This window comes from Colius striatus, chromosome 4 (genome assembly GCF_028858725.1).
Source record: "Colius striatus isolate bColStr4 chromosome 4, bColStr4.1.hap1, whole genome shotgun sequence".
NCBI lineage: Eukaryota > Metazoa > Chordata > Aves > Coliiformes > Coliidae > Colius > Colius striatus.
In genome coordinates, this window is record NC_084762.1 from 53,771,486 (window position 1) to 53,796,760 (window position 25,275).

Sequence of the window (25,275 nt, forward strand, 5' to 3'; positions counted from 1 at the left end):
AGGACAAACTGCTGTGATAAGGCACCTCATGCTTACTTACATAACCATCTCAGGACTTGCACCTTTTCAGTGCTACCCCACTCACACTAAATTTTTCCTTCTTTGAAAAGAGCAGCTTCTTCTATGTTGAGGGATGTCACATCACAGACAATGCAATGGAGCAGCTTGAAGATAATATAAAACTAGTATGTGCCCTGATGTCCCTTAAGACCATCCAAAAAGCAAAAGTCAAACCTCATTACATCAGCTTGTATCAGTTTACATTAGTTTTACCAAAGACATGCTTCAAATTGATCTGTGTTAAATGAAAGTATGTTGTCAGAAAGTCTTCACAGCTGAAATACTCTAGAGAAATGAAAAAAATGGAAGGAGGGAGATCACATTATTTTCAGCCATATAGGTAATGAAATTCTTCCAACCAAGTGGAGAAATTAGAAAGTTTTACTCACCATCTTACATGAAAACTTAGTAATTGCAACAAATTCAAGACTGGGAAACAATGGGCTGTTAATTAAATGAAATACACATTTTACTCACTGAAAATAGTACTATTGCAGAGGTCTTCCCTCAACCTTATCTGACTTTGGCATCAAATAATGTTTTTTCTGTGGGATGAACTGTTCAAGCTTTAAGCCTTTTCAGTTGCAGCAGAGTGAGACTTGGTGGTGAGAAACAGGGAGAGGTAACCTGCCATTCTCTTACTGACTCAGGCTGCACAGAGTAGATAAAGAAAAGGGTACCTAGAATGGAGCCTTGTGAAATATGATATGGGAAAGATCCCAGCTGCAGACGTGAGTGTCTCACTGAGCCTGTGAGAAGGACTGAAACCACTTTTGCATATTTGCTTTCCCTCTCAAGTTTACTTCAGTGAGGTAGATATAGTCAGTTACAATATACTGCAAGAAACGGGGAAAAAAATTAATGTCGTGGAGACTGAGGTAAGGCAGGGGAATATTTAAATTCTATGAGAATGTTTGCAATGATCCTGTGGGCTTAGTTCCACATCTTGACCTTAATCTAGATTGTGATAGACTTGAAGTACTATCTTACTTTAGCAAGTTGTAACTAGCTAATGCTTAATTTTGTATTTTTTTTTAATTTTGACTGGATGCTGTCATCCAGTAAGATAATTCCCTTAGAGAAAACTGCCAGTGCATGTATTGTAGGATTGCTGCACATGTTTTCCTTTAATAGCAGAACTTAATTTTCTGCATTTAAACAGAAAGTAAGAAATCTTGTATATTTTCTATTGCCTTTGTTGTTTAATAGTGTAACAGTGTAATCACTCTCAGTGTCAGCTACATTTTTGTTCTCTAAATCCCAAAAGCAGTCCTTGATTTAATAATCTGGGAATAGAGCTTTGCCAACGTGCTTCTTACTGCAAAGCCAGTTGGTATGACTATACTTGAATTTTTACATTTCTGAAATGCTTTTATTAACTCCATATAGTTAAGATGCAATACTATTTTATCTGACTCAAAGTCAATACAAAAAATAGAAATATTGAAAATATAATGTAGGAAGAGATAAACAAATACTTCCTCTCAATAAACTATGATAAACATCACATTTTAAACCACTGTATTTTTATCTTTTTATTTATATTTTATCTGTTAAACCACTGTCTTATTTACATACAGCTAATTAGAAAACAAAGTTGGAAAAGCAAACAGACTTGAAAGAAAGAAAACAAAATCTTAATTGCCCTTCAGTGACTTCTAATAGTATCCTTTCTAGATTTTAAGTCCATGTTTAATAGAAGTAAAAAAAAAAGTTCTTGCCTTCCTGAATAAACACTAGAAGAGGCTTTGTTCACGAAAGGAATCACAGAATCTTAAGGGCTGGAAGGGTCCTCGAAAGATCATCTAGTCCAACCCCCTGCCAGAGCAGGACCAACTAGAGTAGGTCACATAGGAACTCGTCCAGGTAGGTTTTGAACGTCTCCAGAGAAGGGTGTCGTTTCATGAAAGTAACAGATGAGAAAACGCCATAGTATGCTTCTCTTATATTGAGTATTCTGACTTTTAAGCTAGCAGGCTATCTATGTAAATATAAAAATGATTCAGTGTTATTAAATAAGCTGACCCAACAAAGCAATTTTGGCTAGTCCAGCCAAGGTGTGATTCAGCAGAAGTAAACCTTACCATAAACAAGCCAAGGGGAATTAGCTCAAATGGTAGAGCGCTCGCTTAGCATGCGAGAGGTAGCGGGATCGATGCCCGCATTCTCCAGTATTTTGAGGGGCGATCGAATATCTACTGTAGCTAAGATTTTCTTCCATAAATTGTCCAGATTTGTTCAAGAAAATATATAGCTAGTAACATAATACACAGTGATAACACAGTAATATATACTATTTCATACAGTAAATAAATCAGGAAAACACTCAATTAGAGACTTCAATTGGGAAGTCTCTGAAAAGCAGTTTCCATACAAAAACACGTAATACTGATGTTCTTATTCTGTCATGAAAGATATAAAGTTCACTTCTCTCTCTTACGAGTGCCTTGAAATTTCTTGTAAACTTTTTTTTCTCTTTAGTTTTTAATTATATGAAACGTTAGTGAAATTGTCTCTAAGAAGATGCAAAAATAAGTATTTGTCTATATAAATCATCAGCTCACCACTGAATTACTGTCTCACTGATTACCTTGCACCTATTCTAGCTAGGATGGGCACAACACACTTGTTCCTTACCTGTGTTTTCAAGTGACATCCAATCACTCAATTTCTTACTCAACCCATTTTAAGGCAGTAATTTGCACTTTAAAAAAGAAAAAAAGGCTCATCTTTGATCAACATTAACAACTTCAATGATTTATATTGTGCATGTCCTTAAAACTGATAAATGTTAAACCTTACAGAAAAATGCATTTAAAATAGCCCCAGAATTTAAGGTAGTATAAACGGGGAACAGAAAAAAAAGAAGAAACCGTATCTGTCAACATGGGGTTTTTTTGTTCTTCAAAACCCCTTAACAGGAAATTTGCACCTTTTTTGCATGCAGTTGCCCTTGTTTTAAATAAAACGGAAGTTGACAAGAGTTGACAATTCTTAACTAGAAAAAAAATCAGTATTGTTCGCAGTAGCGATTAAAAGTAATAGTTGTATAAAATGGCAAGTGGAGAATGCGGGCATCGATCCCGCTACCTCTCGCATGCTAAGCGAGCGCTCTACCATTTGAGCTAATTCCCCCTGTGAAGCCACTCCCACGTTTACCGTCAGTTCAGATTTCCCCATGGTTCATTGACCAAAAAACCTACTAAAACTCGTTCTGCTGTCTCAAATACAAACAAAACTTTCCCCCCCAGAATCACGCTGATATTCTACCCAACAATCACACCGGCAGCTGGGCACTCAGAGCCCGCTGCTTGAGCTGTAACCTCCTACCGAATTTACTGGCAGGCAGGAACTGAACAAAACTTCCCAGTGAAATGTAGAATTGATGAGGTCTTCCACAAAGCACACCGCTTCTGACAACCTTTGTGGGAATTTTGTCCAACACGAAATCTGGAGTCCTCAATCCGATGCGTTTCATTCAGCTCAGCTGCAGCTGAATAAGAGAAGTCTGTGCTTCCAAGCAACTGCAGATTTATTTAACACCAAACAATTATGACTGTAGAGAGCACTCTGGATATATTTAAAGATCATTATTTTTCTAAATGTGATTTTTCCTATTTGTAATCTGTATTTGGAAGAGAAACAGCTAAACGACTTTACCCATTTCCATATTTTACAATATAGTAGACATGACTGGACAGGTGGGTTCTTTATCTTGTGGCAATGGAGTGTGACGCCAAGTTATAAAAACAGAGCATTGGCAAAAATAGTTTACATAATTTCTTTACATCTCTCAGGAATTTTTAAAGTGTGACTATATTAATTTCAATGGTTACAAGATGGAACATAAGAGGTTCCAAAGAAACACAAGAAACATCTTCTTCACTGTGAGGTTGACAGAGCACTGGAACAGGCTGCCCAGATGGGTTGTGGAGTCTCCTTGTCTGGAGATATTCAAAACCCATCTGGACAAGTTCCTATGTGACCTACTCTAGGAGGTCCTGCTCTGGCAGAGGGGTTGGACTAAATGATCTTTTGAGGTCCCTTCCAACCATTAAGATTCTGTGATCACCACACAGACACATATACATTCATATAAAAATTAAGAATATATACTTAAAATGTAAAAAAGAAATCCGGGATTTTACGACAGAGAACTGCAAATTCTGTTTGGTGGTTTTGTTTCTGCAAGATTAGAGTTGGGCCTCAAAGAAAGTTGGACTTCCTACGTTTCTGCTTATTTGAAGTTAGGTAATAGAGTCTTCATCCTTTGAAATCAGCCTTTGGGTTGGGGGTGGTGAGGGAAAGCATCCTATTTATCATTTCACACTATTATAAAATGGAAATCAAGCAAGCAGAATAAATCTATCTTGCCAGAACAGTAGCATGAAGATTTGTCAACCCCATGTGACTGACATATCAGGACAATCACATATCAACACATTTAATGTGCTTCAGCTTCTTATTTCCTTAATCTCTATTTATTATCCTTTACCTTGGAGGATTGAAGCCATATCCAGCATATTTATATTTGCACAAATAGCTGCTGATTGAGAGTGCTGGAAACGATGATAATTTGTGCATATTATTAATCAGTGGTCAACTAACTGTTTGTTAGTCAGAAATAATCTTGACATGGATAAAAAAAGAACTATCGGCTAGTAATAGGAGGACACATCATTGACTTTGTTAAAACCCTAAGATGAGGAACCTTGGGGAAGCCCGTTTCTTTTCCCTGTAAAAAGAGGAATGAGAATTGAAGTGAATCCTTCAGAAATCTTACAATAGTCTGGTATTTTCTTTTGCTTTAATTCTAACAACAACAAAAAAAAAAAGCAAGAGAGAATTGCGAACTTTTAATATTGTAAACATAGTCCATCTTTTCCTTGCTAAAAATTCAAATATGTGCAATTAAATTTATTCCGTAACTCTAGAAACAATTCTCTTACAGTTTCCTTCTTGATTTGCCCAAGACCATTTAAGACACAGGAATCACACTGACATACAAACACCTTTGAATTCTCTCCTCTCCAAGGACTCAATGATTTCAGAAAGTACAATAAACAAAAACTAGTCTTTGCAAGACATCCAGGTTAATATCTAATATACATTTGATTGTTTTTATAACTGAGATTATATTTGTGTCCATGAAATAAATCAGAGTATCAAATTTTTGAAAGTTTTGCTGAGCCAATATTTCAATAACAGAACTTAAGTCATCCTCTGTATCTACAGTTCTTGCTGTGCTATATATAATTCAAGAAGAATATCTGCAGAAGTCCTCTGCAGTCAACAACTTTGGACTTAGCCATAACCAGCAGCAGCCTGGGAAAAAAAAGTGTTAGCAGAAAGATACGTAAAGCAGGACATCTCCAGTTTACATTTTTGTGCATGAATGGTTTTACTGCTGTGCAAAGTTCTATCTGGAGAAAAAACGGGGATAGTCTATGAATGTACTTGTGGCTTTCTAAGGCAACACCACTCCTTCATTACTTTTCCTGCAAGTTCCATTCACAGTATAAGGCAATTTTTAAATTACTACTTTTTTTTCTGAACCTTTGGCTTTCTTGTCTGAGCAACCTACATCATCTTCAGCAATGCAAGTCCCTTCCTTCTGCCCATCATGGTATCTGTACCTTCTGAATATCATGTCCGTAGAAGTCTTAAACGCTGACAAAAGATTTTAGGAATCTCAGCACAACACGGCTTGAAATATTCAGTGCTTCAAAAGACAGCACTGAACACTTCTAAACAACTAAGGGGTGCCCAAACAAGCCTCCAGTTGCAAATTCACTTTTAAGATAAAATAACAGCAGCAGTTTAGGACAAATCCAGTACTTGTTTTATCCAAAGATACTCTGGGAATACTATTATTTTAGGAATAGTAAAACATCATAAAAAAAGAAATAGAAAACACAATGTTGTAGAGAGGGTAGGAGAAATAAAGAGATGAAGGAGGAGCAGCAAGACACTTGACCAGAGAAAGATAGAATTCACAAGCTAGCTCTCCCATTAGTTATAAATCACTGACGCTAACCTCACTTTCTGAAGTTACCAAATGCTGGTGCAGCATCCAAGATGCCACTCCCTCACTACCTGATGAGGTACACTTACCTAACCTCAAATCTCTGTACCAAAGAGGCCTGTACATACTTCACCACTAACAAACCCCAGTATTGCTTACCTGCTCCCTCACTCACAGATGGCTTGGGGAAAAAACATTTCTCCCTCTTCTACTAAAACACAAACCATGTGGAAAGAGGCATCTGAAATTAATTTGTAGAAGACATATTCAGATCTTACAGCTAGAATTATTCTGCAGTTACCATAGACATGCCAGCAAGTGGCTGACACAAAGCCCTACTAGTCAGAACATCTGGCAAAGTAAGCAAGCTTGTTACTTTTTCTATGATGTTTTCACATAAACAGTTGGATTTTTGCACCAAGAGCTCTGACACATCCAGAAGTTTCTTTGCATAGTCATAGAGCAACTAGAAACACAGCACTTAGTTATGAGGAAAACATTCTTGAATGCTAGAGTGACTAAATCCCACTTTCAGAAGTGACTCAGAGTTATACCACAGTTATGGTACTACGTGTTTCAGTACACTCCAGAAACAAACTTGCTTTACATGAGTTGGCTTGATTACTAAAAATTTCACCCAACGTTTTACCATTTCAGCTAGAATGCCTTCTGCTCTCTGTTTCATTGACAAAAATACGTGATCTAAAATGTTCTAAATGATTTTCCTCCAAACAGGAATATATAACTCTAAGCTTCCTATTTAGTTCAAAGCAATTACAAAAATCTTCCAAACCAACAATCAACTAAAACAAACAAACAGAAAACCCAAAACCAAAGCCAAACAACTGTAAACCTTACAGATTTTCATTTGTGTTTGGTCTTTCTCAAAATTTTTCTTACTGTTCCTTCTAAATAAAAATTTCCAGTCTTAAAAACACCTATGTTGTAAAACAAACAGAATCCTTCTCATGGTGTTTGTACTAGGCTTGTATGAACACAGCCCAGGCAAGAACAGTGTTTCATCATGCCAGCTTTTGAATGGTAAAGGCACATCTATACAGCTTAATTAATGGAAGCCCCAAGCAGACTTAAAACAGCACACAAACTGGCAAGTTCTGCTGCCTATGAAACTTTTACATTTGTTACTAATCACTGGAAGTCCTAAGGCTTTAACACAGCAAAAAGAGGCAGACTTACTTGAAACAAACTCCAAAACTAACTAAAAATTAAGCAGCATTAAAATAACCTAATGATGGCTGCACAACGTTAATTTCATTCTTTTAAGTAGCTTAAGCTTCAAGTTGATAGATTTAGCATTAAAATGAACAAAATAATTATATCTGCAGTTCTGTATCCAAATCTGTACTTAAAGCATTGAAGAAAATCTGTTTTAGACCTCAGAAATAATTTTACAGTATCAAAATATGGAATTGAGCAACAAAATCAACACCCACCTTTGGAAAAAAACCTCCAACCGAACAACAAACCAAAGAGCCATCAAATCCCAACAGAAAAAAACCCAATAAAATAATGTAAATCGCATAAAAAGTCATACAGCAGATATGTCATGAGTCAGAAGAAACCTCCTTCCAGAATCCCAGAACCATTTCTGTTCTTAATGGCCACAATAAGAATAAAACTTGAATTTTTGAAGATTTTATTGTTTGCTTACAAAATTTTGCCTCCATTTGACTATCATTCATCATTTTGTACTAAAAACACTGAACAACACATGCTTTAAAAAGCCCCAGCAAAACCAACCACAGAAACCCTAGAGTTGCTACTTTTAGTAATATTTGCTACTGCTGTTACCTTTTTTAAGAAAAAGCAGTGCAGTCCACCTTGGAGAATGTATCATTACAACATTCAGTAATATTGATCAAATAATAAATGAGCAACCAGCTTAGCCAGACATCCTAAGTAACCTGGCATCCAAAGTTACTTAGCATTCACATCAGAAAATTGCAAAGGCTCAAATAGTTCATATTAAATACACTGCTTTTGTAAGAAGTACAAAACAAAAACATTCTTTGTATTAACCAGTTGTGCACAGTGACCTCACAGCTTAGCTTAAAATGAGATCAGTCTATCATTCTATGCTACTCTCTGCAATCTCCACCTAGATCACACAAAAATCTGTGTCATGATTTCAGCCTGTAACATCTCAAACTTTTGGTGAAAGTTGGAATATGGAGCAAAAAGCATCCATGGATTTTAAATTTTTGTCCAGATAATTGTAAGGATCCCAGATTAGCAAAGATTTCAGTCTGGTTTCAGTAGGAGAAACACTAAGTCATTTATTAATGTGATTATATTATACAATATTATCAGGTTTCTTTTCTAGGAAAAATGCTAGATTCACCTCACGACTTACTCTCATTTTTCTGCAAGGCCTAATATCTCTACCAACTTAATAAAGGTTCCAAAAAAGTTTCACCATCATAAGGCTCATGTACAATGCCCTCCTTCAATGATGACAATTTGTTTACCTTTTGCATAACCATCTTTCCCATTTGCTGCAAAAGTTCACAGGTGAGAGTCATGAAGATTTCCCTTGTTTAGAAGACGTAAAGAAGGTTTAAGATTTCTATATCCTGTGGGTTTTACTAGGGAACTGAACTACCTATATGCTAAATGAGAATTTCCACAAAATAATAGATTGATTTTAAGAACAATACAAACAAACCAACCAGAAAAAGAACTAAGGAACTGGTTATAGAGAATGATCTGAAACATATATTTGGTTGTAATGTTCAAACACTAGAGGTGTTTAAGGTAAACAGAACTCACTCAAGTTCAGTGTATGTTTGCCATTCCATCACTTGGGTCCACATGAACATCTCAGAGCTTGTCTTTAATTTATACACCACCCCATCTCCCGAGGAGCAGCACCACCTATCACACCTCCTCCTTCAAGCAAGCACCCCTATGACTGCAAAACTAGATTTCGCAAGACTCACGACAACCAGTAAGACAACTAGCACGAACAGAAACCCCCTAAGTAAAAAAGTACAAACAAACCTCTGCCAGCTTTGTCGCTCCATGGTCTCAGTGCGATTGATTGACAACCACCTCCACGCCCCTTCCTGCCCCCTCAGGGCCTGGCCTTCCTCATCCCTTCCCAGGCATGGAGCTTGCCAAGCCTTCTGCTTCAGTGCTGGAACCTTCTGCGGCCCTGTGTGAGCCTTCACCACCTACAACAGCCGCGTTCTCCTCCGAAACTGCCTCACCCCCCCTTTTTTTTTTTGTTTTCCTTTTTCCCTCCTTTCAATAGAGATGGTGTGTTAATGAGGCTAACCTGGGAGGTGTGAACAGGGAAACACTGTCCTCCTAGTCCCATCATCAGAATGGCTGGTAAGTCCTCAAAAGAAAAGGCTTGCCTGTATGGTGATCCTACCCTGTGGCCTAGCTCTGGTGTTCCTTATTGTCGAGGAGATAATGCAATGTTGGAGTGGATTTTGCCCTAGATTTCCCAAATAAAATGGCTGGAAATAGCAGGAATAACAGCTGAGTGTGTATACCTTTAAAAAAGGCTAAAGTTTTTTTTTTTTTTTGAGACTGTAAATTCATAATTAGGCTTATGCTCATGCATTATCCTAGGCATGGCTTTGAGGGTGGAGGTTGAAAAAACTAATTAAAAATATGTAAAATACAGGTTTGTGTTTAAGGAGGGCAAAAGTCTTACCTTACAACCACATTCCTGCTAGTTTCTAGCACTTGAGAGCACGACTTTTAAATAATTTTGATCTGTATCTTTCTCTGTCACATTTTTTTTCTTTGATTATAAACTTAAGGCTCATTTGCAACTGTAAAAGCTTCTTCTGTCTTAGAAAAAAAATCTTGGCCTCTGAACCTTTGACTCCAAGCATCAGGTTAACTGCTAGCAAGAAAAGACAGTTCTGTAAGATGAGAAAACCGACCTTCAATTTATCCTGCTAGCAAGATTGATGAAATTGTACAGGCTAAGCTGATGCATCTTGTACTCTTCTTCCTTGGTTCCTTGGAGTCTCTGAAGTTTTGGCAATAACCTATATTCTGTGCATTTGTAACCTTGTCATCTTTGCATATTGCTACATACTTTTCAGGGTAGAGGGAAGTAAAAGAAGGAAAAATGGGAATGCAAAAATTTCAGCAAGAGCTGAGCTATATTTCTGATGGCAAATGCTTTTCTGTAGCTCATGAGTGCATCTTTTGCTAACTGTTGTAAAATTACAGCTGCTTCACAGAATCACAGGGTTCGAAGGGACCTCGAAAGATCAAGTCCAACCGCCTTACCAGAACAGGACCACCTAGAGTAGGTCACAGAGGAACTCATCCAGGTGGGTTTTGAATGTCTCCAGAGAAGGAGACTCCACAACCCACCTGGGCAGCCTGTTCCAGTGCTCCATCACCCTCACAGTGAAGAAATTTCTGCTTATGTTTCTTTGGAAAGAAACATTCTTTATCCATGTTCCAGCTTGTACCTGTTGTCCCTTGTCCTATAATTGGACATAATTGAGACGAGCCTGGCTCCATCCTCCTGACACCTGCCCTTTACATATTTGTTAACATTAATGAGATCACACCTCAGACTCCTCCAAGCTAAAGAGTCCCAAAAATTAGTCAACCTGAAACAAGATCAATGCAGAATTTTAATTGTTTTCCAGTCACTTGAGAGTATAGCAGCTTTTGAATTGATAATAGCCATCTCTAAACAACTTTCTGTGAAGAAAGCTTTATCTTTTCTGAAGATAAAGGCAGATAAAAGGTGACTTAAAAAAAAAACCAAAACAACCCTTTATTTTAGAATAACAATGCCCAAACAGGAAGTTACTCAGGACCACCTGATCTAAATATGCTCTTTGTCATCACTGTTAAAAATGATTGACCTTTACGATGCAATAATTAGTGTTGGCTAGCTACCTTACTCTAAATTCCTACCGATGATCAAGTATGCAGGTGCAATAAGGTGCAGATCAGGGTCCAAAGATAGTTGGTTCTTTATAAATATGATAACATGGAAAAAAAAGAAGTTACTTGAGCTGGATTTTGTATCACAGTTTATACTACAAATTAAGTGCTTGCAATAAGATAGCTTCCACAAGTGAGAAATATGTTTGCAGCATTTGTAGCTTTCCCTGTAACTACCCAAAGACTTCACTTCTGGTTGAATTTTTTTAAGTCTGATTTGACAGTTATGGACAGTTATTTGCAGCTGAGGGTCTAGGTCCTAGGGTCTCCTTAGGCTTTGTTACTAGTAGTTGATCAATTGCTTTAATTAACTTTCAGGAAAAAAACAGAGTTTTCAAGAGACAGGTAGCTATAGTGTTTTCTACTTAGTGTTTTCAACACAGACAACATCCTGAAGCATCTCTGCATGTTCTAGCTGCTGACATAGAAAAATGGATTATTTATATGGCAAATAGAAATTCTTACTTCACAAGTGTTACAAATATATCAGTTTCATGCTGTTTTTAATCTTTAAAACATTCTACAAACATTAAAAAACTATACATGATCATTCACTCCCCGTAAAAAGAGAAGCTGCTTTTAACTCAGGCAGGACTAGGATTTTTTTTGTTTGTTTATTTTTAAAGAAGTATTTGTCATATCTTAAACTTACAGATGGCCACAAATCCAGAGCAGCTTTATTTCTGGTTATTACTCTTACTTGCACCATTTGTGCTTTTAGAGCTGACAACTGTGGTTTTTTTCTGAATACTATTATTCTTTCCCCCTCTTCCTATTTTTTTGTGGCTGGCACCGTCAGGAAATCTGTAGCAAATCAGCGCTGAAGCTTGTTAAGCAATGAGTGAAAACTGCTATACAAAGTAAAGGAAGCGGGTTGATTTCAGTTATTCCTACTTTGTGTTGCCATGTTCCAAAGAGTGATGGGTATGTAGAGTAGCTCCAAGCCATTTGTCCCATGGCAGGGCTGATGTACATTAAGGAGCAGACTCTATGTAAATAGAAGCCTGTAAGAGGACATGAAAACAAGCCAGACCAGTTAGAAACCAGTCAGGTGATGATCTTATTGCCGCTCATGTTCTGGTTTGATTCCTCTTAGTGTGACTGAGACTTGATGGATAAGTAACGTGTCCCATTTTGCTGTGGAGCAAGAAATGCTGCTTAATTTAGTAAAGAGACGTTGTCTGGTGCGGTGCGGACACAAAATAATCTACTTTGTAAGTGAAAGATGTTTAAGCAACAGTCAGAATATCACCGTATGGTAGATTATGGGCTGTACAAGAGTACATAGAATGTATGGAGAAGAGTATGAGGGTATGCTACCATGTCAAATCAGGCAGTTTTTAAATTCCTCTCACCCTACGGAGAGGCAGAGTCCCAATTCTCTTACTGGGTACATCACTTCATACATGGTAGCAAGCTTATATTTCAAAGAGATACCCTGAGATATCTTCATTGTTACAATATTAAGCAGTAGGAAGATGTAAAGTGGTACTCAGCCTGGGTTTGGTTGAGTTAAAAAACCTGGGTTGATCAGCTACATGCATGTGCAACTTGTTAGAAACTCCTTCACACCATGGTTGAGCTAACATGTTTTGAAGCATGTTTCAGGCTGTCTGCTGAGAGCCGTCTAGTACTTCTCCCGACTTCTTGATCACACCCCTCTTTTCATGTTCAGGTTGTGAGCTGGATTCAGGGAAGAAAGGCAGCAGCAAAGAGGAGATGGAAGAGAAGCGGGTGGCTGGCAGAGAGATTTGGGAACACCAAAGGCAAGGGTTTGTGGAAGGAGGGCTGTCCTGAGAAACCAGGGAAGCAAATTCTGGCAGAGAGCATCAGAAGACAGGCCGCAGGGGCTGGTCCACGAGGAAGGAGAACTGCAGGACTGCTGGCAAAGGCTCGGACTGGGGCGCAGAGGTCCGAGGGCAGGCGCGGAGCAGCGGGGAAGCGCACGAGCCCCGGGGCAGGCGCACTGCGCATGCGCTAGCCATCGGGACCCGGGCCCCGGGGGCCGTGGGCAAGGGTGGCATGTGTAGAGTTTCCAACCTTCTAACAAGTATCAGAAGCAGGAATTGGGCAATCAGGAGCCTTTTCCAGGTATACTAGTTGAGCTGGTAGTAGTAATAGGTAACTATCTCTGTAGATCTGCATTTTGACCTGAATACTTGTTGTAGGCAAGGTAAAAATGAAAATGTGGAAGATGGCCTATTAGTGTATGTCATTATTTGCTGTGTCAGTGACGTAGGCTCAATGCTCTGTGTCAAGTCACGCAAGCATTTCTCATGCTTGCGCATGTTCAGTTTTCAAAAAGTCGTTGTTTTAAGGCTCTTAAAAGTATTGTATTAATTGTAGGGAAGTACATTTGGTGAGGCAATAAATAAGAAAAATAATGTAACAAATAAAATACAGGTATGTTTTAATATCACTTGCCTCTGTCACCCCAGAGAAGCCAGACACCTATCAAAAGGATATGTATGTATATACACACACAAACATACACATATATGTGTAAGCTTTTATAAAACTCTTTGAATGAAGCGTATATTTCACTCACTAAACATTTCTTGAACCAGATTTTTATGCATATGCCTTGAAAACTGGATAGAATATGTGTTTCCTTGTTGAATTTGGAACAGTTGTTAGATAAAAGATGGGGTTTTTTTTCAGTAACACGTTTTGTTCCTTGTAAATAACTCAGTATTTTGGAGAGCTTCTTGTGTGTTGACAGTTAACAAAGAAAGAATTGTGTTATAAAAGAGATTAATAGTAGTAGTGTGCATGCTGAAAGATGTATCACATGATTCCTGCTACGAGTTGCAGTTAGATGGTGGTGAGTAGAAAGAATGACTTGGCAAGAAAAAATGAATTTATAGTTGTGGTTGCATTGTAGTTCTCAGTTTAGAGCGTATAAGTAAAAGTTTCGAGTGTTTTTTTTTTACAGAGGGGGAATTAGCTCAAATGGTAGAGCGCTCGCTTAGCATGCGAGAGGTAGCGGGATCGATGCCCGCATTCTCCACTGTATCTTTTCAGGATTTAATTAATTATTACCTAAACGGCAGCGTTTAAAAACACTTCCCATTTACACCTACTTTGTCTTCCATAATAGTGCAAAGAAACCTGAAAGAATTGTAAGGTAAACAAAGTTTATACATTCTAAAGCTTTTTCTTTTTTCAAAATCATGTGTTGATTATTTTACATACATGGAGAAAAGAGATAGTCTTTGCATGAAATAACAAAACTTACTGACTATACAATAATAAACTACATGAAGAAATTATAGAGGAAACTAAATGAGAGATTTTTTTCATGTGCCCTTAAATCCTTGGTTTGTGATTTCCTTCATTAGTTACATTTATATTTGATATTGTAGTTCATAATGAACAAAATTTTATATTTCTGATGTGAGAAATTTAGTTTAATTTAGTTGTGTAGGCTATTTATTAGAAACAGTGGGTTAGGATATTCTGTAGCTCTTACCCCTGGTAGCAAGATGCTACCCCTTTGCTTGTGAATTTTCACAAATGTGAAATATCATGGAAGTTTTCTCTGTAAATCTATGCTTGCACATTTTAAGTTTTCATGAGATTTTTTAAAAATTCTGATCGTATTTTCTTACTTGCTCATACTTCCAGGTTGAGGCAGCATGAAGGAATGAGAAAAATGTACTTCCTGTAAATGCAGTGACTTTGTGCAATCAGGATCTTGGGAGTACACACATTAAATCAAATAGATATCAGGAAATAAAAAAAATATTAATTGGTTTGCAAATTAAGGTACAAGACAATAAAGAAATTAACCTCTGTCTGGATGGATTAGAAATTGAATTTGCTTATTTCTCTAGTACTCTCCATGTACTGGAGAGTTAAGAGCTATTCAGCACAGGATTCCTCACCTAGGCCAGTGACCTTAACGCTTTTGGGGTTTGTTCCCCCTTTTGGCCCATGTTTTATCTTTACTTCCTGTGGTTGCTATTAGTATTGAAATAATTTGTTGCTGCCAACCATAAGGTGGGTCTTACATCTAGTGGGTGGGTGGACTATGGAGTCTGCTGCGTGCTTTCAGAGTTTCGCAGAATAAAGGTCAGCTTTGGTTTGGTAAGCTTACAGCTGCATTCGTATTGTGTCTCAGAAGATACACGGGTGAGCTATTGTTAGCATAGAATTGCCTGAAAAAGAAGGATGAACGCTTCTGCAAAAAGTGAGCACCCAGGCAGTGGATGGCTGTAGTGCTCCTTTCTGATTGTGGAGCCAGGCAGGTTGTAGTTTTGCTGGGAATAGAAGCACAGGCCAGAAAAACGTATTTTGCTTCTCCTTGCAACATTCAGAATTATCATCGTCGGTAAGGTTTGTGTAGTGGTCTACAGTATCTCTTTTGCTCTTGATCACAAAGACTAAGAAAAGGGGGACAACATGTGGCCTTTTTTCTGTTCAAGGCCACAATATTATCTACAGTGTTGTTTGAGGAGGAAAAATCTGCATCCTTACTATTTCCACTAAAAGAGATATAGAATTGGCTAGAGAGAAGAATCCTTTGGATGGGGTTGTGACAACAGAAAGCTCCAGAGATCATTAAAGTGCAGCTTAGGAAATGGTTTCACTGTATTTGACAAGTTTACTTCTGATTCTGTTGATGTACATACTGAAACTCCTGCTTATTCCTGTTACAGAAGTAAAGGAGTAACTTTGTATTGGGAAATAGAAATCAGTGGAAGAACTGAAACCTGTGGTGCATCGTCAGGGAGTCCTGAGGAACGTTTCCCTCACATCCGTGCGAGCTCTGTCCGGCGCTCGGATGTCGCCGAGCCCGTCGTTGCCAAGCCCGATGCCCCTCGCAGGCCTCGCTCCGCCGGCTTTCTACGACGTAAAAGGCGCTTTAGCCTGCCTGCCAGCGAGATCCAGGCGAGGTGCTGGCTCGCGGAAGCGGTTCCCGGGCAGCAGACGCGCTCGGCAGAGCTCGGCGTTGGCTCCCGGGGGCGACCAGAGCGCCGCCGGAGACTAGGGGGCTCGCCCGCAGCGCCTCGAGCCCCGCCCCCTCGCTCTAGAGCTGCGGTTGCCCCGTGGGAAGTGACGCGCTGCGTCAAGCGGAAGTGACGGGCGTCGCGTGCAGGCCCGGACCGGTGGGGGGGGTTTGGACAAGATGGCAGGATCCACAGGTCTGTGAGGGGGGCTCGGTGGGCCTTGGGCTGGTGCGGGAAAGCGGGGTGATGGGCTCCCGCAAGGGCCGGAGGGGTCTTCCTTTTCGGGGAGGAGTGGGCGAGCCGCCTCTGACGGGAGCGACCATGAGTGGGGAGGAGTTATCTTGTGACAGGGGGAAGAGGGACGCTACAGGGGTTCCGGGCCAGGTTATGTTACAGGCACAGTGCCTCCCGTTTGTAGGGCAGCGACAGCCTTGTGAGAGCCTGGCCTAAGGGGCGAACAGTGGGAGAAAGAGCTGCGGTTTCTGCAGTGAACGTCGTGGGGTGCTGGAGAAGAGAATACTCATCTACTGAGAGGCAGGATTGGATAGATGCGTGTGCATTTAGGGAAAGGAGAAGATGTCATTAGGCTGGCAAAAATTATGCAGGGGAAAAAAAAATAATAAAGATTTGTACCAGGGTACCATCTGGTGGATATGAAGGTCATAGTTTAGTAGTATCTAAAATAAAGTATTGTCTGTTTCCCCTCATGATGCAGGGGAAAGGGCATCATGCCTGTGTTATGTTTTGGGGCAAAGGTACTTCAGTTTGGTGGTGACTGCAGCATGATGAGGAAGAGGAGTGAAGCATCTTTTCAATTCTTTAGTAGACTGATATTGGAGCCAAAGGGTTTCTCATGTATGCAAACAGAAGTGCAGAGAGCTGCAAGTCATCCCAGCAGGCCAATACCAGTAACCAGTATAGCATGTGTTGAGTATATGCATGACAGAAGATTATGGAAGGAGATGTCAAAGAAATGGGTGAGAATATTGCTTCAAGTATCAAATGCAGAAGTTTAAGAACACAGTTGTACTGCCTCAATTTGATTTAACGAGAGGCTTGCAAAAGACCTTTCCCTGGTACGGAAAGATGAAGTCTTCAGGGCCTTATTTTCCCATCTCTCACCACTAGATCTTTATAAGTGGGATTTACAGAGCTCAAAACAAAGGAATGAACTGACATGACTATAGGCTGAATGTTGACGGTAAATTTATTTCTGCTCCAAATACACAGGATCGTTGAGGGATTGAGACTGTAATGAAACAGAAGAAACTTTTGTGTGTTGGAAATTATTTCAGTACCTCACTGTTGATTCTGTGAGGAGAGCTTGGGCAGATTTTTTGGTAATGTGACTTTGGGGATGTAGAATTTGATAAGGTTACAACAAACTGGGGCATAGAGCTCTTGCAACTTGCAACTCTGTGAAAGAGCAGTCCATAAAGATACATTATTACCTGTGGTAAACTGAGCTAGAACGGATATATTAGTGGGCTGTGGATTATTGCATTTTATTTTGTTAAAATCTATTGATTTACTTCCTGGTAAAAGGATCTTATTATTAGTTTTAGTATGCAGCAACTCCCAAAGATTTCAGCTTATGTCTGGGTTCTGGCCTGGGATATCCTGTCATGCACAGGAAATAAAGTTGGGTTAGGTCATGTGTATCAAGTATTGGCATTTGGTGTCACAGTCCATTCAGTCTGACTAGTGTAGAATATCACTAAAAGCATTGTAGAGTAAAAAAAGCTATCTTCTTCCTACAGAACATAGGAAGAATTTTTTTTGGCTAAACTTTCTTAGTGTTAATACTAGAAATGCTCTTCACAGTCTTACATGGAATAGTTTAAAATCTCCTATACACACTCACAGTTGTGGTTGTTGTCTCTGAAGTATAGCCACATTAACAGTACAAAAAATGTGGTAGATGTAGAAAACTACTCATACGTGTATGTGCTCCAGTGTGAAGTGCTAGTACTGCATGTATGCGCTGTTGAAGAAGTGAAATCATTTTAGTAAAATGAACACACAGAATCATCAACGGAACTGCCGGGAAAGTTAGTTGTGGTTTCTAAAGCAAAATGCTTGCTCCTGTAGAGAAAATACGGCTGGCTTTTTATTGACAGGCTGTCCTGGTTTCAGCTGGGACAGAGTCAATTTCCTTCCTAGTAGCTGATACAGTGCTGTGTTTTGGATTTAGTGCCAGAATAATGTCGATAACACACTCATGTTTTAGTTGTTGCTAAGTAGCACTTATCCTAAGTCAAGGACTTTTCAGTTTCCCATGCTCTGTCAGCAAGCAGGTGCACAAGAAGCTTGGAGGGAGCATGACCAGGACAGCTGACCTGAACCTGCCAAAGGGCTATTTCATACCATAGGACGTCATGCCTGGTATATAAACTGGGAGGAGTTAGTGGGGAGGGGCAGATTGCTGCTTGGGGACAGTCTCAGCATCTGTCAGCGGGTGGTGAACAATTTTATTGTGCATCACCTATCTTTTCTTGGGTTTTATTTCTCTCCCTTTTTGTTATATTTGTTTAATTACAATAATAATAACGAAACCATTTAAAAATTATTATAATTATTATATTTTATTTAATTGTAGTTATTCAGCTGTTCTCGTCTGAATGCACAAGTTTCACTGCTTTTCCCAATTTTCCTCAGGAGGAGTGAGTGAGTGGCTATGTGCTGCTTAGCTGCTGGCTGAGGTTGAACTACAACACATGCATAGGTTATTGGGGTGTGTGGGGGATGTGTTCATTTTGTTCTTTCCACATAGTATGCAAACATATAGATTTTTAAGATTTTACTCTGAAGAACTACTCTTGCTAGGAAGCTGTGTTATACTCATTTGTGGAGGAGGGAAGTGAATGATTTGCTGTAGACATAAAATTTAACTCTACTTATCTATGTGTATTTAATTTGCTCTTGCAAATTAAATAGTTCAACTTTAAAAGTTCAAAAAGTTACTTACTTAAAAAAAGTTCAACTTAATCCTTACTTATTTCAGAAAGAAATGATTGTTTTGGTTGCATGAAGGAATGAAATTCTACCCCCAAGGAAGTCAACAGCAAAGTTTTACTCAGATCAACTGTCTTAATTTTATCCCAGAAGTTCCTTTCCTGGGCTTATCCGTCCTTTGAACAATCATGTAAAAGATTTCATGCCTTTAGCAACAGATAATTTAGTTTGAAAATAGCTGTTCTTTAATGTATGCCAAAGAAACTCTGTATATCAGTGTTATTAACTAATTTTACATGTAGATATTGCATGTCCTGCATTTGTAAACTACAGTTTGATCTTTCAATATTGTAGCTTTTGCTTGAAGCTAGACCTAGGTTGTTTTGTGTGAGTACTGCTGAAGGTCTCGAAAGAACCAAGTAGAAAGAACAGCTATTGTTGATGTAATCAGCCAATTCAATATTGTTTAGCTGGAGATTCATTCTATTCATCTCTTTGAAAATACAGAGCAGATGTCACTAAACATAGTTTCAAGTTAAGAGAAATAATTTACCAAAGCATGAAATTTAAAATCACTTGTGTAACTTGAGAGAAAGATATCAGTAACATCATTTAAAGGAATTAATTTCTGCATTTCCATAATTTGTGTTTTACTTAAAATTATGTGTATAGAATATGGATATATCAATCAAAATGCAACCAAGTGGTTGCAACTTATTGTGAAAAGACAGACAAGAATTAAGGCAGCAGTGTCTGATACTGTGCTTTTAACTATGGCCTGCTAAAGCTTTTGTCTCCTTCTCTTCAACTGAGGGCTTGAGTAGCTTGGGGGAGGGTGAGCAGGGCTAAGTTAATGAAAATTCCCTTTGGTTTGCTGAAATTGCACAGAGGGAAAAAAAAGTCAACTGATCTACAGTCTGCAATTATAAATGAGATTCTGATTTACTTCTAACGTGTAGTCACAGACAACCTTTTTGGAAAATGTGTGTAATGTCTTTGAAGGACCAGAGCTAGATCCCAAACAAGTATTTTTTTCTGTAAAATTCATACTTCTAATTCCAGATACTCGAAAGACAAATCAACTTGTTTGTGTGACTTACATTGCCCATGCAAAGTATCTTTCCATTTCAATTTATATATGATTGATGATTTAAATAGAAATGGCATAGTGCTCAGTGTCAGTGTCTTGTTTTCCTAATTATGGTTTTACTTCTATTTTCATTTGTGGTGGTGAAAGCAGTTCTAAGTGTGCATGACTGCAGCTGTAAGGAAGCTGATACTAAAAATGAAGGGCTGGAAATGGTCTTGAATTTGTTCTAACACCCTGAGCTGTGAAGCAAGGATTGACTGTAGCTTTCCGTGGTTGGGGTTTTTCTTATCTTGGTTTTTTGTTTGTTGTTTTTTTTTGTGGGTTTTTTTGTTTTGTTTTTTTTTCCCTTAAAGTTCAACATTGAAAAAGATTCCATGATGTGAGAGGGTTTTGTAATACTTTCCCTCAAATCATTTGCAGCTCTTCTCTATTACAAATCAAGTAGATGTCTGTCTGTTTTGTGCTTAGTGGGATAGAGGCTGATGGATCATACCCTGTGGAGACTCCTGTATATTAAGAGCTATTAAGAGGAGTAATAAAGGAATTTATTCTTAAGTGGGATGTAGAAGTAATGTTTTAAATGCTGTTTTTTCCATATAGGAGATGAAATAATTTAATCTTTCTATCTAGAAAACCTATGTTAAACTCTCCACAGATAGGCTTCTCTTTTCCTCTGACCTGTTGTATGCCCATTTCTACCCTCTTTTTTTGCCTTGTGGAGGAAATAGCTGGCTATTTTTCATCTGGTATGTTTTACCTTCAAGAATGTATTACTCCCTCTCCTTTTTTCTATTATGCTTCCATCTGGCTGTTCACTTACCCAAAATCCATCCAAGAAGTCAGTTTAAAAGTTGTTTAAAATTTTACAGTCCTTAAAATTTATTCTCTGTTTTTATGTTAGCTCTGTAAGCACCGATTTCTTGAAGTTGCAAGTAATCAGTCAAAAGAAATTCTGAGAGGCAGGAAGCACTCTGGGGAATTTTCTTGTACTGTCCTGTGCACAAGGAATTGCAACTGTGATTGTTCTGCCTGCTTAAAAACGTCTTGGCAAGCTAAAAGCATGCGTGAAGCTGTGCTATAGCTGGGTTGAGAACAGTGTAACTTACAATTGACTTTTAAACTATATATAGACCATCAGTTCTTTCCAACTTTGTGGCGTATATAGGCAAGATACTCTGTTTCTTCTCGGAGCTTTGCCTGTACCATTTTCCTGTCTTTGTTGCTGATATTTTACAACTCTCTTTCAACACAAGCCCTAACTTACATCTTTCTGTCACAGTAGCTGACAGAGTATGCCCACAGGCTGAACACCTTACTTCTGAGACAAAAAAGCAGCCTGCTTTGTAATCTACTTGTTTAAGAGTTTGTTTGAAATTCAAGGATATCAGGCTTAGTATTAAAGCCCATTATCTAAACTGTTCTCTACCATCATGAAAAATATTAGCCTGGATGAAGATACAACACACACTTTCAGGAAGATACGCTTTTCAGCAGTTGGAGGCAGATGGTCCATACTATAAATCTAAGCCTGAATGAGAAGGCTTCTTATGTTTGAGAACTGGATTTCCAAGTCCTGTGAGTAGTTGATGGAGTGGAATACATCAATATTTCTTAGTGTTTATTTTACCTTTTGGAATATTTTTCCAAAGGGAGTGTTAACTGTTCAGCCTCATCTTGTTGACCATCTCTTACTCCTCTCTCTTCCTGCTTTTATTTGTTTTTTCCTAGACTATAGCTTGTACTTCAATTTTAGATCAGCTTCAGCTACTTGTGTCGTTTAAGTTTTGCTGCCTTGCTGGCTCAATTAGCCTGTGGGAACCTCAGCATAGATTGTGGAAAGACAAGAACGTGCTATGGGGAAATTGTTAAAAATAGTCTTGATTTAAGCAGTACTCAGATTTTGCTATATGCAGTCTTGCCCAAAAGAATGTTTCTCTTTGTATTTACCATTTGGAAGATATTAATTAAATGTAATTCAAACATTATTTTGTATAAAATCAGTACATCAGTGCAAAACGTTATGACTGTGAAGCTGTCAGACTGGTTCTGAATAACATGAGCTTCTGTTTTGCAGCTGTTTCAAAAATATGTGATGCTTTTAAGTACGTGGCACTAAATCTTTCTAGGTAGCGTTTTTGGACAAATAGAATCTTCAACACTTAGAACTTCAGAGCTCTAAATTAATCCTTTATTTCAGAAGGATGGGAAGCTTCAAAGAAATTTTTAAAAAGCCAGAAATATTATGTCTGACATTAGATAGAGTCAGTATCTCCTTTTAAAAAAATATTGCATTAGATGTATTTAAACTGCACAAAGAAAAAAAAAAAATCACCTACTTGGATTGTGTTTTTGACTATTCTTTCTGAAAAGTTAATTATAGTTACAATGTGCTTGAGTAAATAAAAACATTTTTATTAATACATATAAAAATAGTCTCCTTCACTCAGGAAACCAACATAGTCTTAATAAAATATACAGTTTTGTTTGTGTAACTTAGAACTTTTTCAAGGCAGAAGTTGTAAACTTTCTTCTCATTGAAGTGGAACATGTGAGCATGTAAATATTAAATAATTTGGACTTCTGAGTACCATGGCATATAGAAAATAGGCTCAAATATGACTGTCACAAAAATAATGTAGGAAAATAATGTAATGTTAGTTCTTTTTACTAAGTATGTGGTGATTGGCTGACTGTATCTGTAAGTGTGTGCTTATAACTGAAAGAATAATAGTTGATGTTTTTTTGTTTTGCATAGATACAAGGTCTTTCATGCTTTGGAGTGTGAGTGCAGAGTCATGTTGGAAAACACCTTCAAGCAAGTCTTAGAACAACTGTCTGCTAATCAATGACTAGTAACAGCATTTAGACAGCTTGAGGGCTTTACTAAACTAAATCCTTGATGCTCCTCCTCTTATCTGAGTAACACATATTACTATTAAAGCAAATCTCTGCTTGTTCTGATAGTTTACTGTTCCTCCAGTCCCTTTTTCTGATTTTTTTTTAATGTCATCATACTTTAAAAGATACCTTAAAAAGTATATATTTGATATCTCTTTCCTCTCTGCCAACACAATCTCTGGTTTTAAATAAAACTTTAAAAAGTTGAGCCTATCTGCCATTGTAACTTTCCTTTACTTTTTTTGCCTTTATGAGGCCTTAAGTTTTTAATGATGGGGTTAATTTGTACTTAACAAGTTTGTTTTCATTTGGTGGTTTTTTTTGTTTTTTTTTTTTGGCTTCTAAGGAAAGAAATTGAAAAGATTTCTTTGTCTGGTAAAATCATGATTCCTCAGACTTAGTAAATCACAGTTAGTATCGCAGGTGGGTTTTGAGGTGACGTATCTTTTCTAAACCCTCTTTATTGGCTTCATGCCTTGCATTGTTTTGTACGAATTGAAATCGTAATAAAATGTACAGATTGCTAAGCATCACAGAGTGTCATTTTTCATAATCTGTTGTTTCATACACTGAAACATATGGGAAGATAGTTAAACCATTTAATGTCTGTGTTTCATTCGGTGGTTGCCTCTAGAGAGTTAACTTTTAAACTATGATCAGCCCTTGCATTTAAGAAGCTTGGATGTCAATTGATGAGCTATAGGTACACCTAGACATGTGACAAGTAAACTCCGAGTTAACAATGGTCTTGTTTATAACAAAAACTTGGATGTAATAGACTGAGAAGTTGTCTGATTTGTATTTATGACTGATAAATATTGACACAAATTTGTAAAATTAATTTTAAACAATCTACACCAAATTTCTTTTGGGACTGCAATCTAATTTTGTGGGTTTTATACTGTAGTTTTATATTGGTGTGATTAAATATTTTTGAAGGGTTTTTTGGGTGAGATATTTTAGTTACTTAAAAGTTATTGTGTGAGAGCTTTTAAAGGTTTTTTTTTTTTTCTCACTGAGAGCTTGCTTATGCCTTCACTGTTTTGTAGTCTACCAACATTTGTATCTGTAGTGGAGCAAACTTCTTCATTAGTGTAATTTATACAAGCACCATTAGTAACTCTTGTGTCAGCGGTACTCAGGATGATGGTATTTGCATAAAAATGCAAAAATAGAGTGAAACAAAGTGTAGCTGTTGTTGCATCCTTGCTAACAAAGTTGAGTCTGGTTGGAGTTTCTTGCAGGTCAGGATCATGTTCTCTGTATGCAGTCATTTAGTCTTAATTATTCTGTGTGCATCTACTCACTGACATACATATGACGGCTCTCATACTTCTTTATCGTGTACAACTTTAGGATGTTTAGGCTGTTGTTGCTACATAAATCAGTAGAGTGAAGAGAACATTTGGAAGTTGAACTGTAGGAGATGGGGAATGGAGGTTTACTGTGAGGAATTAACTTTGGTAAGGAGACATGGGGCAGAATAGGAAAAACTTTAAGGCATTTGTGAGAAATGGCTTCTCTATGAATGCCTGTCAGAGGGTGGAGCAGCTCAGATAAATCAGAGGGAAATGCGACTGCCACTATCTACTGCTCTTTTGAGAAAGGTCGGTAAGGGGGAAGGGATGACACCCACTGTCACTGAGGAGAAGGGAAGGAGGGCAGAGAAGAGTAGCCATGAGCATGGTTAGAAATGAACAGAAACTAAGTACATGTAATATTTTTGTGAAGGATATTGAGCATCAGAGGAGGAATGCTGGCTGCCTTCACTAAGTCCAGTGAATTATGCAACAGAATGAGTAGAACTCTAAAGTACTAGTAGCAGTTAGCTCACTTTCTTCTGGTTACTTAAGAGGCAGGATAAGAGAAAAGAAGGGAGGCCTTCTCAAGTGAAGAGGCCTTGATAATAGAGCTCTTTGTTCTTCTAGTCATTTCTCACACCTAAGACTGTAATTCGTAAAACTTAAAAGTGTACAGACTTTTTCCTATGATGTTACCCTTTTGGAAGGCTCACTGCTGGAAAACTCAAGTTTGAGGTATCGTCACTCTGTGTGAAAGCAACAGCAGCTAAAACACATTGAATAAACTGGTGTAACTTTTGCAGTTTTAATCTGCTGAGATGTCTTACTCCAGCATCAAGATAGTGGTTTAAGCCTTTTTAACATGTTTGTGAATCAGATATGTGTTTGTGACATCCCAGTTATTACTGCCTAGATCTTTAGAAATCAATTTCTTCCCATCCACCCCCCAAGCTAAATCAACTTTAATATTGTTCATATATTGAAAGCTTTATTATGATTTGGTATCTAAATACACTTTGTAAAAAAAAATTAAAATTGAAATGT

General features: G+C 38.0%; 1 protein-coding gene and 3 non-coding genes across 4 annotated transcripts in view; 3 read left to right on the plus strand and 1 right to left on the minus strand.

Annotated features, from left to right (window-relative positions):
- Positions 1-2,158: 2,158 nt before the first annotated feature.
- On the plus strand, positions 2,159-2,231 carry TRNAA-AGC (transfer RNA alanine (anticodon AGC)). The gene has a single exon. It is a non-coding gene; the product is annotated as a tRNA-Ala (tRNA).
- Positions 2,232-3,122: 891 nt separating this feature from the next.
- On the minus strand, positions 3,123-3,195 carry TRNAA-AGC (transfer RNA alanine (anticodon AGC)). The gene has a single exon. It is a non-coding gene; the product is annotated as a tRNA-Ala (tRNA).
- Positions 3,196-13,972: 10,777 nt separating this feature from the next.
- On the plus strand, positions 13,973-14,045 carry TRNAA-AGC (transfer RNA alanine (anticodon AGC)). Its single transcript has one exon. It is a non-coding gene; the product is annotated as a tRNA-Ala (tRNA).
- Positions 14,046-16,091: 2,046 nt separating this feature from the next.
- The window catches only part of UBE2V2 (ubiquitin conjugating enzyme E2 V2), a 31,209-nt gene continuing 22,025 nt past the window's right edge, over positions 16,092-25,275 (plus strand). Inside the window, exon 1 of the mRNA XM_061995642.1 lies at positions 16,092-16,182. Within this exon, the coding sequence (XP_061851626.1) occupies positions 16,167-16,182 (16 nt within the window). The 5' untranslated portion in view covers positions 16,092-16,166. The remainder of the gene's footprint in view (positions 16,183-25,275) is intronic.